Raw genomic sequence first — 15,398 nt, forward strand, 5'->3', positions numbered from 1 at the left:
ATTGTGTAAGTTTAAGTTGTACAATGGTTGATTTTATACAGTTATGTATTAGGAAATAATTACCATAGTAGCATTAGTTAACCCTGCCGTCACCTCACATAACTGCCTTTTTTTTGTGTGTGGTGAGAACACTTAAGATCTACTCTCTTAGTAATTTTCAAGTATATAATATAGTGTTGTTAACTGTAATACCATGCTTATACGTTAGATCCCTAGAATTTACGCATCTTATAAGTTGTAAAACCAACCTCTCACCATTTCCTCCACGCCCCAGCCCCTGGCAACTACCATTCACCCTCTGTTTCTGTGAATTTGGCTTTTTTAGATTTTACGTGTGAGATCAGACCGTGTCTGTCTTTCTCTGTCTGATTTATCTCACTTTGCATAATGCCCTCAAGGTCCATTTATGTTGTTGCAAAAAGCAGGATTTCCTTTCTCATGGCTAAATAATTCTCCATTGTCTGTGTGTCTGCGTGTGTGTGTGTTTTCCATCTTGGCTGTACAAATTTACATTCCCACCCGCAGCGCACAAGTGCTCTCTTTCCTCCACACCCTCTCCAGCACTTGTTATCTCTTGTCTTTTTGATGACAGCTATTCTAACAGGTGTGGTGTGCTTACTGTGGTTTTGATTTGCGTCTTTCTTTTGATTAGTGATGTTGAGCACCTTTTCATGTACCTGTTGTCCATTTGTGCCTCCTTTTGGGGGAAATGTCTACTCACTTCCTTTGCCCATTTTTTAATTGGGTTGTTTGTTTTTTTTTTTTTTTTTTTTGCTGTTGAGTTATATGAGTTCCTTTTGTACTTTGGCTATTCACCTCTTATCAGACATATGGTTTACAAATATTTTTTCCCATTCCGTAGGTTGCCTTCTCATTTTGTTGGTGGTTTCTTTTGCTGTGCTGTGCAGAAACCTTTTAGTTTGATGTAGTCCCTCTTATCTTTGCTTTTGTTGTTTGTGCTTTTGGTGTCATAGCCAAAAAATTATTGTCAAGACCAGTGGTAAGGAGCTTTTCCCTGTGTTCTCTTCTAGGTTTCATGGTTTTAGGCCGAAATTTCTTTATCATGACTGTAATGGTGGTTTCATGACTATATATTTTTCAAGATTCATTGAATTACATACTTAAAATTGGTGAATTTTATTTTTTATATGTTACGCCTCAACAAAGAACCATAAACAAATTGAATGTCTACTGTCTGTCAAATGCTGTGTTCGGAATGTGATTCAGTTAATTTGATGTGGTTCCTCCCACCAGGGAGCTCACAGTCTGTAGATGTGGTGTAGAAAGATTTGCAGCTCAGAAAGATAAGAGCACTAAAGAGAAGTCCTGATGAGGCACAAAGGAAGGCGTTCTTGATCCGGGAAAGCCCCACGAAGGAGCTGCTTGGCTTCTAGTTTGATGGGTGAGCAGGAGTCAGATGAATGTAGAGGGGAAGGGTATTCCAGGCAAAGGCATGTGAGTTTGAAACTGCAGGTTATGTTTTATAAACCACAAGGAGCCTGGTATTGCTGGAGCCCTGGAGCTGTGAGATTTATGTTGAAGTGGTAAGAGTTGAAGCTGGACAGGTTGGCAGAGAGAGAAAAAGTGGAGCGTTTCTCATATTTGCCTGACAAACTCATATTGCAAGAGAAATTATGTACTTGAGAGACAAACCCTCCCTATTGGATGAGAAATGAGATGATCAGTGCACCTGTCATTTCTGTTCATTCCTTTGCTTTTGGCTTCAAAACAAACAGAACAACAGAAATCTTGCTTTTACAAAATCAACTGTTTTAAAATAGGAATTCTTCCTGGACAGACCTCAGCTGAATTTGTGTAACTAAGGCTGTACTTCAGCTTTCGCACGTTACAGGGAAGAAATACGTTTTAGGGTTTGAGAAAGCCTTTATTTAATACCAGCCATCTGGGAAAACTGCTGAGATTAGTAGGACATGGCTTGTGCCTTCAAGCAGATATCAGTTTCCTTGTACCAACAGGGAGAAGTACAAAATCTCCCTCACCTTACATATTTTGGAAAGGAGAAAACCTTACAAAACTGCTTGTTGATTCAGCTCCATGTATATTACATTCTTGAACCTCACTCTCTATGCTTGGAGCGATGCAGGGAAATGTATGTATGTGTCAGAGTGTGGCGGGAGCAAGCGCACAGGAGTCGGGTTAATGAGTGGAACGGCTGATGTTGAGAGCCTGCTCTAAAGTCCGGGGCTTTCTTGTGTATTACAGGCAATGGATTTTGAAGGCTGGGCCGACACCCTCTTTCTTCTGCAGTTCACCCTCTCTTGTGTGATGGGGTAAGCCTTTGCTGCCTTGTTAACAGATAGTTTTTCGAGGCAGATTTGTTCTAGTGTCTTTTTGCCTCATTCCTTAGTATCCTGTTCTGTCTCTTGAGTGTATCAGCTTAGGATAAACCTCCAGATTCAAGTGGTTTCACCACCCTTGGGAATCTGCCCTCAGGGCTACCAAACTGATCTCAAAGTCATGCTTAGAAGGATGAAGGAAAAAAACTAATATTTACCCAATAAGCTAGTATGTGATAAGCACCACTATATTTCAACATGCATTATTTACTTTTATTTCTACATTGACCATTTGACAGATATTGTTGTCCCTTACCTATGAGAAAGCAGGCCCAGAATTCAAGTAAATTGTCTAAGTTTGCAGAATTAGTAGGTAGCAGTGGCAGCCTTTGAATTTAGGGCTGACTTCTCCCTGCCAGGTTGTAGAAGGCAAGAGGGTATCTGCAAATGTGCTGTTATCTGCCTCTTCTCTTCACCTCCAAATATCCCTAATGCTTTTTTCCCTCAACCAGTCATTTTGCTCGATATTTGTGACCAGATCTGGCACAGGCTAGGTACATAGTGATTGGATGCTTCAAAATAAAGTTGACGTGATACCTTGGTACTGAGTCAGGCTTCGAAGCCTCATTGTAAAATCTGGGGCTGCTGACTGCTGCCACTTTGTTGTTAAGTGAACTATATCCCCTCTTAAAGTAGTTCTCATTTGCTTTTCTTCCATCCTTAAGAATCTCTCTTGCCTTCACCCTGGTCTGGAATCATATTGGCCTCACAGTGACATGTACACCTGAGCCAGGGCCTGTGAGTCCTGAGCTTTCTATCTGGGTTAGGTGAATTAAGACTATGATTTAAAAAGAGTACTCATGATTGTGAATGGTGGTTTCAAGGTTTTGGTGCGGTAGCTGGCAAAAGCACCTGATCGTTAAATGTACGTGTGCTTCTCTTTAATGAAATTTAAAAAAAATCTGAAGCTGCAGTATAAGCAGCAGTGAAGTAGGGAAAGCTCACAGTCAGTGGGTGACTAGTAGAATGTACTGGCATGGCCAACCCTGTTTCTCTTGGCTATAGGTTATTATAAAATCAGCAGTTGAATCTTACTTATAAGATACCTTTTCCTTCTTTTTTCCAGATTTATCTTGATGTATGCCACAGTACTCTGCACTCAGTATAATTCTGCTCTTACAACTACAATAGTTGGCTGTATTAAGGTGAGTTGAAAAAATACTGTTCTCTTTTGGGTGCCTTCTTTATTTGAAAAGTGTTCCTCTAAAATACATCTGGCTGTGGCCTTAAGCCCCATCATTATTATTTCCTCATGTGTTGCCTTGGTAGTTTGACGACTTGTGGGGTGGTTGCTAGAACAATCCTTAAGAACTCAGGGAAAACATCATCTCTACTTCCAGGCAACTTAGGCCTGAGGAGTATGGGAAAAGGAGAATGTGTCATCTCAGAGCAGAGGAAGGAGAGTCAGCCCTGTTTCTCACAGAGCAGATGACTAGCTTGGTTCTGATAGCTTTGTCCCTTTAGCTCCCAATGAGAATTGTTCTCTGCCTCGCTGAGTTCTGGCTGTTCTGTAGGAAAAGGATGCCTGCCAAAAGCTAATCCAGCGAGTTTTCCTAAGCGTGAGCCAAACCTTAAATGGCCCGCTTTTAAAAGCTGTATCTGACATTTCCAGTGATGTCATTTCCTCCTGATCCATTTCATTTGAGGGAGGCTCATTTGTCTTCAGCCAGGAGAGCCAAGCTGACTTGAATATTGAGCTGCAGTTAGTGGCTTGAAGCCTGAGGCCTCTTTCATCTGACTTTGTGATTCTGGTGCTTTAAGATGGAAGAGGCCACAGCATCCCTGAATTCCAAAAGAATTAGTGAGGTAGGCTTGCTTTCTAAGAAAAGCAAGATAGAGGTAGGTCCTGGATCATTTGGAGGAAAGAGTGCAGTTGCCCTTGGAACTTACTTTCTGGTGCCCCATTTGTCAATAGCGAGGGAAGGGGTTGCAGAGGCAAAGTTTGTACCGTTCTGCTATGTTTCCCTTTACACCCCCAGTGGAGTTGTGTCTGCCTGACCTCATTTTAGAAGCTAGATTTGGGTTAAAACTTCAGAAGGTCTGTGTCTTCAAATCATGGATTTGGAGTGTTTGGTGTGAATAGAATTCTAAATTAAACTATAACAAGTAGTTGTGTGACTTCCCGTGAAAGCTAGAGATAGGTATTCAAAGGCCTGGCCTGGCTGAGACAGTTTCAGCCCCCAAATTAGCTCTCAGCCCTGTTTCGGTTTTTGTAAAGTGAGTGCTTCAAGAGCAAAGTAGATGACTTGCCTTTTCAGAATAAAAACAGTAAGAACATGAGAGACAGAACAGTTGGTGCCATGTTTTTAACCAAGAAGAAGGATGGTGAGGGAAAGTTATTTAGCAGATAACTAAACCTATTTGCTTAGAATTTCTTAGTGTACGTTCTTTATCATTATTAGCATGGGGTACAAATACAGTCATGCTCTCATTAACATAAAGGCCAGTACTTTTCTTTTGATATTTCTTCCTTCCCACAGAACTGTATGAACTTAGTCCAAAGGGAGCAGTTTTACTTCCAGACTCTAGAGGGAGGGGGAAAAATGGATTATCTGATTATAGTTGACCCTTAAACAATGCAGGTTTAAACTGCTCTGGTCCACTTAATACTCGGATTTTTTTCAGTAGTAAATATTACAGTACTGCACCATCTGTGGTTGTTGAATCCACAGATGCTGAATCACAGGTAAGGAGGGCCATCCATAAGTTACAGTCGAATTTTCCACTGCACCCCTAACCCCTGCTTTGTTCAAGGGTCAGCTGTGGTTTATAATTGCTGTTGCTTCTCACGACCATGTGGTTTTGCTATTAAAGGATGTCTTATACCTTCAGACAGATGGGAGTACCCTGATGTCCTTGCTGTTTTGGAGTGTTTCAGGCCACAGTGGAGCTTCTTTCATTAGCCTCCCAGTTACAACCCCTGTAGCTCAGTTACTGTTCCCCAGCAGGCTTCAAGCTTCCTTCTGTGCTTGAGGATCCTAACCCCATAAACCCTTGGGTCAGCATTACTTGTTTCGCCTGAGTGTGGTGGGAAAATTACTTAGGAGAGCTAGTTAAACACGGAAATTCCTAGGCTCACCTCAGATGTATTGAATCAGAATCTCTAAAGTAGGACGTGGAAATCATCAGGGTTTCCAGCTGAGTCTCAGGTATGCTAAAGGCTGAGATTGCGGTCTTAGTTTTGAGCTACCAGCGCAGACTCTTCTGTGCTTCCTGGTAAGTTCTACTTTGGGAACATGAGTGTCTTTTCTGATAGAAAACCTTGGTTAGGATACCCTAATATATACTTGAAGTTTTTCTAACTTCTGGGGCTTCCCTGATGGTCCAGTGGCTAAGACTCCGCACTCCCAATGCAGGGGGCCCGGGTTCGATCCCTGGTCAGGGAACTAGATCCCATATGCCACAACTAAAGATACCGCATGCCAAAACTAAGACCTGGCACAGCCAAATAAATAAATAAATATTAAAAAAAAAAAGTTTTTCTAACTTCTGACTGATTTTGAGCAGCAAGGGTTGAGTTCTCTGTCCTTTCCCTTTCTGAAGTTTCTTGGACAGTTTATGCAAATTAATCTCTCTTTTCCCTGGATCTCTATTCCAAGAGGTCCTGTTACACATTTTCCCAAGTTGCCTACCAACCTTGTTTACTGTTACATGGTATTTAATTTTATTTTTTTCCTCTCAAATAATAAGAAAATCTGCTCTAAAATAACTTGCTGTCTCCATCCTTAGACCTAGAAGAGGCTGACATAATTTTGAATGCTCTCTCAAAGCGTACTCTATTAAAAAAATAATTTTGAAGTTTGTTTTTGGCTTCTTAAAAACACTGTGGCACTATACTTTCTGCTTCACAGGTCTAATCGGAGAGAGCCCAGGTACTAAAAATATTTGTGACATTTACCGTTTCTGGCAGTTGTAATAGCACAGAGGGAGGCAATGACTTAATGTGAAAGAAGAGAGGTTAGGGAAGAACTGAATAAGAGATGAAACTTTGGAAAACTTTTTTTTTTTTTTTTTTTTTTTTGCGGTACGCGGCCTCTTACTGTTGTGGCCTCTCCCGTTCGGAGCACAGGCTCCGGACGCGCAGGCTCAGCAGCCATGGCTCACGGGCCCAGCCGCTCCACGGTATGTGGGATCTTCCCGGACCGGGGCATGAACCCGTGTCCCCTGCATCGGCAGGCGGACTCTCAACCACTGCGCCACCAGGGAAGCCCTGGAAAACTTTATATCACCTTTACGGTCTGAGGATAATTAAAAGGGAGCCAGACGCTTTCACTGCCCTGGGCCCAGTCCTATCCCTGGTCTAAGAACTAAGATCTCACAAGCCAAAAAGGGAGTGAGATAAGCAGAAGATGTTTACACCTGGGAGTTTAAGGGAGTTGGGAGAGGTGATTTTAGGTACGCTACTTTGAGATGACTTCCCCTGTGGTTTTTTAAGGTGCCAAGGAAGATTGCTCTAGAAACAGTCTTTGAGTTGGTAAATTCCCCACCATCCCTTTTTTCCTTTTTAAGAAAGAGGGAAAGATGCTTGCATGTAAGCAGATTTTCCTTCTTCACTCTCCCCTGGCAAGTCAACTGCTACCTCTACGGGAGGAAAAAAGCACTCTTCTCTGAGATTGCTAAACGTGCCTTGGTGTTTTCTGCCCCTAGTAATAGCAGTGCTTTTCTATCTAGATTGATAATGTCAGCGCGTGCCACAGGGCGGGGAAAGTTTGATAATCTTTTTAGTATTCTTCAGTATCGGGTGAAAGCATTTAGCTTTCAGAGAGAGACTGGGAAGAGACTGATGTCATTGTTTTTTAATTAGTTCATGTTCATGCTCATACTACACTCATTTTAGAGTCGTTGGGATTTTGTTATTTTCTGTTTATTTGTTTTTGTATTTTAAGGATATATGTTTGGGTCTTTGTATGGATGAGTTTATATGAATATTGAAAAAGTTCAGTTAAACCTATGAAACAGTATATTGCCATTTTTCTTTTTAGAATATATTAATAACTTATATCGGAATGGTCTTTGGTGGAGATTACATTTTCACATGGACAAACTTCATTGGCTTAAATATCAGGTAAGTAAAAATATTTAACTGTAACCACTTCGATGAGTGGATTTGGATTGTCAAATAGTCACAGTAAGCTTAGACTGTTTCACAGCAAATTTGTTCATTTATTATTAGACAAACATTTATGGAGTGCCTGCAATGTACTATATATATTTTTTTTATTAAAAATTTTTTTTATTGGAGTATAATTGCTTTACAATGTTGTGTTAGTTTCTGCTGTACAGTGAAATGAATCAGCTATATGTATACGTATATCCCCTCCCTCCCACCCCACCCCGTCTAGGTCGTCACAGAGCACCAAGCTGAGCTTCCTGTGCTTTATAGCATGCTCCCACTAGCTATCTATTTTACCCACGGTAGTGTTTATATGTCAATCCTGATCTCCCAGTTTGTCCCACCCTTCCTTTCCCCCCCACCACCCCGTTGTGTCCACATGTCCCTTCTCTACGTCTCTATTCCTGCCCTGAAAATAGGTTCATCTGTACCATTTTTCTAGATTCCACATATATGCGTTAATATACGATATTTGTTTTTCTCTTTCTGACTTACTTCACTCTGTATGACAGACTCTAGGACCATCCACATCTCTACAAATGACCCAGTTTCGTTCCTTTCTATGGCTGAGTAATATTCCATTGTATATATGTACCACATCTTCTTTATGCATTCGTCTGTCATTGGACATTTAGGTTGTTTCCATGTCCTGGCTATTGTAAATAGTGCTGCAGTGAACATTGGGGTACATGTGTCGTTTTGAATTATGGTTTTCTCAGGGTATATGCCTAGTAGTGGGATTGCTGGGTTACATAGCAGTTCTATTTTTAGTTTTTTAAGGAATCTCCATACTGGTCTCCATAGTGGCTATGTCAGTTTACATTCCCACCAACAATGCAAGAGGGTTCCCTTTTCTCCACACCCTCTCCCGCATTTATTGTTTGTATATTTTTTGATGATGGCCATTCTGACTGGTGTGAGGTGATACCTCATTGTAGTTTTGATTTGCATTTCTCTAATAATTAGTAATGTTGAACATATTTTCATGTGCCCCTTGGCCATCTGTATGTCTTCTTTGGTGAAATGTCTATTAGGGCTTCCACCCATTTTTTTGATTGGGTTGTTTGTTTTCTTGATATTGAGCTGCATGAGCTGTTTGTATATTTTAGAGGTTAATCCTTTGTCTGTTGTTTCATTTGCAAATATTTTCTCCCATTCTGAGGGTTGTCTTTTCCTCTTGTTTATGGTTTCCTTTGCTGTGCAAAAGCTTTTAAGTTTCATTAGGTTCCATTTGTTTATTTTTGTTTTTATTTTCATTACTCTAGGAGGTGGGTCAAAAAAGGTCTTGCTGTGGTTTATGTCAAAGAGTGTTTTTCCTGTGTTTTCCTCTAAGAGTTTTATAGTGTCTAGTCTTACATTTAGGTCTTTAATCCATTTTGAGTTTATTTTTGTGTATGGTGTTAGGGAGTGTTCTAATTTCATTCTTTTACATGTAGCTGTCCAGTTTTCCCAGCACCACTTACTGAAGAGGCTGTCTTTAAACTATACATTTCACGTCTTTCAATAATGCTTTTTAAGAAAGGGGAGACAGTGGTTCCATATTTTATCCACAGTTTTTGGGGAGTCTTTTCTGGAAGTTGAACCCCTTTTATTTAGCCTTCAAAGAATAATCCTTTATTTATTGTGCTAGATGTCAATGCAGTGTTCTCAAGAAAATTCCAGGCTAAAGAATACCAGCTCTGTTAGAGTTGCTTTATATGTGTCTAACCTTGGACATGTCACTGCATTTCTTTAGACTTTATCTTCAACAGTGATGAGGGTGACTTGCATGAAAGATCTTTTTCAGTTTGAGAATTTTGAATTTCATGCTTTTAAACACTATTTATATGCTTTAAAATTCTCAAATTTTAGAGACCTCTGTCCTGAACTCAGACTTTTTATATGTAGTAGCCCACTTGACATCTCTGGCTGACATGTCAAAAACTGAACTCTTTTATTTTCTCCAAAGTCTCTTCCACCTCCACAGTCTCTGCATCTCAGCTGATGGAGCCTCCATCCTTCTAGCCTCTCAGTTCAAAAGCCTTGGAGTCATCCTTGACTCTTCCGTCTTATACCCAGTATCCAGTTTGTTAGCAAATTCTGTTGGTTCTGCCTTCAGAACATCACTTTTCACCATCTGCATAAGCTACCAACATCTTTTGCCTAGATTACTGCCTAGTCTTCTGTACTTGTATCCCTGGTTTAACTCATCCCCCACCCCTAGTCAGTTCTCAAGAGTTGACAGTATATTCCTTGTAAAAGGTAAGTCAGAACATGTCACTCTTCTTTTTACTCCCCTTCCCCCATGTCTCTCCAGGTCCCAAAGTCCTGACAAGGCCCTACAAGATCTATCCCCTTCTTGTCCTCCAAGTTCAACTCTTGCTTCTCTTCTCCCTCACCTCACTTCATCTACACAGACCTCCTTGCTGTTCCTTTAGAATACAGGGCATGCTCTCTCTTTAGGTGCTTGGACAGGATATTTCCTCTACCTGGAACATTATACTGCCAGATACTTTGCGTGGCTAATTCCTTTATGCCTATAAATTTTTGCTCAAATGTTACCTATTCAAGGAGGTCTATCCCGACCACCTTATTTAAAACTGCAGCCTGCTCTTCCTCTTCTGATACTCCCAAACCCTCTTATTCTACTTTTCTATTTATATTTATATATATTACCTATTTTCTATCTCCCCTGCTATAATGTAAGTTCTGTGAGGGTATGGATCTCTGCCTGTGCTCTTCACTCACGTTTCCCAAGCTCCTAGAATGAATCCTGGTCATTGCTTCATAAATATTTGCTTGATCGGATTGTTGTATATTGCTGTATAGATTGGTAAAAAAACACTTTGGAAACTATAAAGCTCTTTTCTAGAATATGGTAGTATCTTTTTTTTTAATTTGCAAGAAAGTATATAACTTCTCTTGAGCTTTTATTTCTTCAAATGTAAACAAATGATAGTACCTATTCTACCTTTCTTATGAATCAATATGAGAATTTAATATTCAGTACTAATATTATTAATAGGTTAGTAATTGTAAACAAATGATACCTATTCTACCTTTCAAATGTAAACAAATGATAATACCTATTCTACCTTTCTTATGAATCAATATGAGAATTTAATATTCCATACTAATATTATTAATAGGTTAGTAATTCATTGTTTCCCCTTCCCTGACATTTATTTGCCACTATTGTTGTTTGCCTTTTAGAGGAAAAATCATTTTTTATTTGTGGGGTAGGAGTTGGTGAGAGGATGGGTATGTAAGTATACCTGAGGATTGCATATTATAGAAGGAAGATGAGTAGCTGAGTCTCAGGCCTTGGTCAGAGTCACAATTCTGATGCTTGTTACCTGTGTGATTTTGAATGAGTTGTTTATCTTTTCTGAGCTTCAGTTTTCTTATGTGTTTGGGATAGAAATACCTATCTCTTTAGAGTTGTTGGAATGAAATAATCCAGTGAATGTAAAGTACCTGATTCATCGCTTCACATCTATGCTTAGTAAGTATCAGTCTCTTTCATTAATAGCCGTGAAGAAGGGCCAGGCTGTAAGGATCAACATGGTGAACCAGTTTTGACTTTGGATGTGGCCTGAGTTTCCTTCATTTCTAAAAATCTAGATTAAAGAATCATTATGACACGTTATAGACCCGATTCAGAGATGCCTTGATTTTCTTTTTGTCCCCTTCAAATGAGAACTCGATAGTCAAAATGAAATAAAAGCTGCTCTTTGCATTTTCAGATATCTGCAGTTCAAATCTCTTATAGTATCTTATAAGAAATATTAGGTTTTTGTTTTTTTCACGTTTCAGGCTACTTAAAAAAAACTTAGAAGTGCCTGAGTATGCTGGAATGTTACAACGTATGTCAGCCTAACATACGTAACATCTTGAAAATTCTTCCATGGAATTTCTTTTTGTGTTAAGTAGTGCATTATAGTTCTGGTTAAACAGTACTGTTTTGCTAGCAAGGTTAGTTGATAATGATGTCATTGGTACTCTTCCCCTCTGTAGTATTTTTAATAATTCCTAAATTGCTTTCACATTTTATTGTAATAAATTTTACATGCCGTATCTCTTCTCTTTTTTTTTTTTTTTTGCGGTACGCGGGCCTGTCACCATTGTGGCCTCTCCCGTTGCGGAGCACAGGCTCCGGACGCACAGGCTCAGCAGCCATGGCTCACAGGCCCAGCCACTCTGTGGCATGTGGGATCTTCCCGGACCGGGGCACAAACCCGTGTCCCCAGCATCGGCAGGCGGACTCTCAACCATTGCGCCACCAGGGAAGCCCTACATGCTGTATCTCTTTAATCTCTGTTTCATTATAAGATTAAGGACAATAAGTGGTATGCTTAGTCACCAGTCAGCGTTCAAATTATTTGCAGAGTTGGGATTAAAATCCAGGTGACCTTCTGTTTCAAATACTCTTTCCATTACAACATGCTTTACAGCATTTGTAAAGGAAAGTATATGTTGCCTTTTTTTCTTTCACTTTTTCTCTTTAAAATGAAAATTATGGTTTTATTGTTTTTTTGACTTATCTTCCACTAGTTAATAAGCAGACTCATAGGTTGTGAATATTACTTCTTTTTTAAATGTGAAAACCAAACTTAAATTGGCTACTTAATAGATTTCACTTTGATTGGACATGGTGTCAGTCCATCCTTGGCTGATTGCACTTTGAAGGAAATCACTAATTAAACTGTACTCTTAAAGGATTCTCTGATTAAACTCAGATGCATCTAGCTCCCCTTCACCCTGCCTGGTTTCTTTGCTGTTTTAAGGAAAGTTTAAATAGCCCCCTCTGATACGATTCAATTCCAGGAAGCAGGAGGTTTGCATTGCTAGCTTCTCAGGCTCCATTCAAATTTGATAGTGTGATTTATGAAGGCTTTTTTTTTTTTCTTTTTTTAGTAGGGCTCTGTGGAGAGCCTGGCTGTCTCTAACTCCCCTAAGTGCCTTTTTCCAGTGGCCAATTAGTGCATGTTCACCCAAGCCCAAAAAAGCAACAGAGCAAGTGGGGAATGAATAGTGAAGGGTGGTGACAGAACACGCTTCTGTACTTTCATCAGAGGTTGGGCTCTGGCCCGTGGCTTTGGCCCGAGTAATGTATCCTCTCCAGATAATGATATCATCATCCCCATAACTGCCCGGGCTAGAATTTGTAGAATCTCTGGAGCTTATCTTTATCTGTGATTCTTTTTTTTCCCTTCCATTAAAAAAAAAAAAAAAAAATTAGCATATGATTTAAATACAGTAAAATGTCCCCCTTTTCCTTTGCAGTTCTGCAGGTTTGGACAAATGCATACAGTTATGTAACCAACTATTACAGTTATGTAACCACCATATTCAAGGTATAAAATAATTGTATTACCCCCCCAAAATCTCCCTATGTCCCTTTGCATTGAACCTCTCTCCCCTTACAAAGATCTGTTTTCTATCCATATGGTGTCCAGAATGTCATATAATGATACATAATGTTATGTAGCTCTTGGTCTGACTTCTTTTGCTTAACATACTGCATGTGAGATTCCGTGTTGCATTTGAGGTTCTGTGGTGTGCATGTATCAGTAGTTTGTACCATTTTACTGCTGAGTAGTATTCCATTATGGATACATCACAGTTTGTTTAATGCGTTCATCAGCTGAAAGTTATTTGCATAGTTATCAGTTTTTAGGTGTTTTGTGTTAGCTGCTAAAACATTTGTTTAAAAGTTGTGTATGAACATAAGTTTTCATTTCACTTGGGTAAATACTTAGGAGTGGAATTTCTGGGCCGTATGGTAAGTGTATGTTTAACTTTGTTAGAAGTTGCCAAACTATTTTCGAAAGTGTCTGTACCATTTTGTGTAACCCCCCAGCCGTGTATGAGAGTTCTAATTGTTCCGCATCCTGGCCCTTGGTATCGTCAGTTTGTCTTTGTTTTTCAAATTCTAGACATTCTAATAGATCTGTAGTGGTGTCTCATTGTGGTTTTAATTTCCCTAATGATTCATGATGTTGAGCATCTTTTCATGTGCTTATTTGCCATCTGTATGTATTCTTTGGTAAAATGGCTATTCAAATATTTTGCTCATTGCAAAAAGTTGAGTTGTTTTCTTAATGAGTTTTGAGAGTTCCTTATATCGGTATATTGTGGATACATGTCCTTTATCAGATGTGTGATTTGCAAGTAGTTTTTCTCAGTCATGGCTTGCTTTTCATTTTCTTAATCTCTTTTGAAGAGCAAAGTTTAAAATTTTTCATGAAGTTTAATTTACCAGTTCTTTTTTCTTTTATGGGTTGTGCTTTCAGTGCTGTGTCTAAGAAATCTCTGCCTAACCCAAGGTCACGAAGGTTTTCTCTTATATTTTCTTCTAGAAGTTTTACAGTTTTAGGTTTTATAGTTAGGTATATAGCCTGTTTTGTAATAATTTTTATATGTGGTGTGAGGTCTGGATGAAGATTCTTTTTCCTGTGTATGTGTTTTTTTAATATAGTTATCCAATTGTTCCAGTACCTTTTGTTGAAAATACTGTCCTTTGTTGAATTGCCTAATTCTTCATAACACTCTTTTGAAGTTCTTTTAGTATCACTGTTTTACGAATGAGGAGGCTGAGGCTTAGAAAGTTTGAGTTGAATGGATTCTGAAGACATGCATTGAGCCTCTTTCTGTGTGCCAGGCATCGTGCTCCAGAGAGACATGGTGCATTCACTCATAGCCCTGCCAAGGTCACATAGCTAGTAAGTCATTAAAGGATTTTAACCCAGATGGGTTGGACTCCAGAGTCCAAGTTCTCACCCCTTAATGAATTATCATTCAGTAAATGACTGATTAGTTGTAATGTAACCTAAGTAAACCATATGTAGCCATTGTTACCTTAGATTCTCAGCTATTTGAGGGTAGAAACCACTTGTCTTATTTATAGTTGTGTCAGTATTTATCAGTTCCTGGTCCATAATAGGCATCCAACCAGTAATAATAATAATAAAATACCAGACAATATTTTTTATGCTTAGGCATTGCCCTAAGTACTCCATACTTAATCTTTAAAACGGCCCTCTGAGACAGATGCTGTGTATATTCCATTTCATAGTGGGGCTGAGAAACTTGCCACATTACTACCCAGCTGGTAAATATTCAATCCTTGATTGCCTTCCACATTTTCTTAACTGCAATCTAGTAAATAGTGAATAGATGAATGAATTTATTTTCATATCCCTTCAGGATATGTCATCATACTGGTTATATAACTCTTAAGTCAGCCTCCTTTTGTGTAACACAACCCATTTTACTGTAGCTTATGACACCAAACTAGAGTCTATGCAGTCTTTGGGGTGGGCCATAGTGCAGCTCAGAGTCTAGCTCCAGAGTTAGGTCCTGAGGACTTTGGTCTAGCTATCTCTGCCCAGCGCCTGAATCTACAATTCGTTCATTGTGGACTCCTTTGCCTGTTTCCTTAAAAGGATGTGTTGCTTCCTAGTTCCAGACTTCTCCTCCTGAATAATTCCATCCTAGCAGACTCTCTTCTGGTTCTAGGCTTCTCCTGAAGTAAGGACTTACTTCAAGTAAGGACTGACTGACTTACAAGTAAGGACATGTCCTTACTTACAAGTAAGGACATGTCCTTACTCCTGAAGTAAGGACATTTTACTTAGTAGTTCTCTCATTTGGAGAGAGAGAGGACATGTTTTGTATTATCAGTTGGTTGCTGCTGCTATAACAGTTACCAGGCTTTTTAGAGTTAAATAACTGGCATCTCACTAGAATAACTTGGACTTTTAAATAGGATGTAGGGAGGTTAGCTAGCCCTTGGTTATAGTATAATTCCTTACAGAAGAGCACTGAAATAGAATATAGCCAAAAAATGTGTGTTTTGTTATGGGTACTGCTGCTAGCTATTTATATATAGTTCACTTTTCATGACGTCAGTTTTCATGTGCTCAGTTTTTAAGCTAGAGTTGTCT

At 39.4% G+C, this 15,398-nt stretch overlaps 1 protein-coding gene across 1 annotated transcript in view; it reads left to right on the top strand.

Moving 5' to 3' along the window:
* Window positions 1–15,398, top strand: part of SLC35D1 (solute carrier family 35 member D1) — a 50,594-nt gene that overhangs the window by 28,580 nt on the left and 6,616 nt on the right. The window contains exons 9-11 of the mRNA XM_029229027.1: window positions 2,224–2,291; window positions 3,424–3,502; window positions 7,340–7,422. Coding sequence (XP_029084860.1) covers window positions 2,224–2,291; window positions 3,424–3,502; window positions 7,340–7,422 — 230 coding nt within the window. The remainder of the gene's footprint in view (window positions 1–2,223; window positions 2,292–3,423; window positions 3,503–7,339; window positions 7,423–15,398) is intronic.

The sequence above is a fragment of the Monodon monoceros genome, unplaced genomic scaffold (assembly GCF_005190385.1).
Source record: "Monodon monoceros isolate NGI ecotype Baffin Bay Population unplaced genomic scaffold, NGI_Narwhal_1 Super_Scaffold_18, whole genome shotgun sequence".
NCBI lineage: Eukaryota > Metazoa > Chordata > Mammalia > Artiodactyla > Monodontidae > Monodon > Monodon monoceros.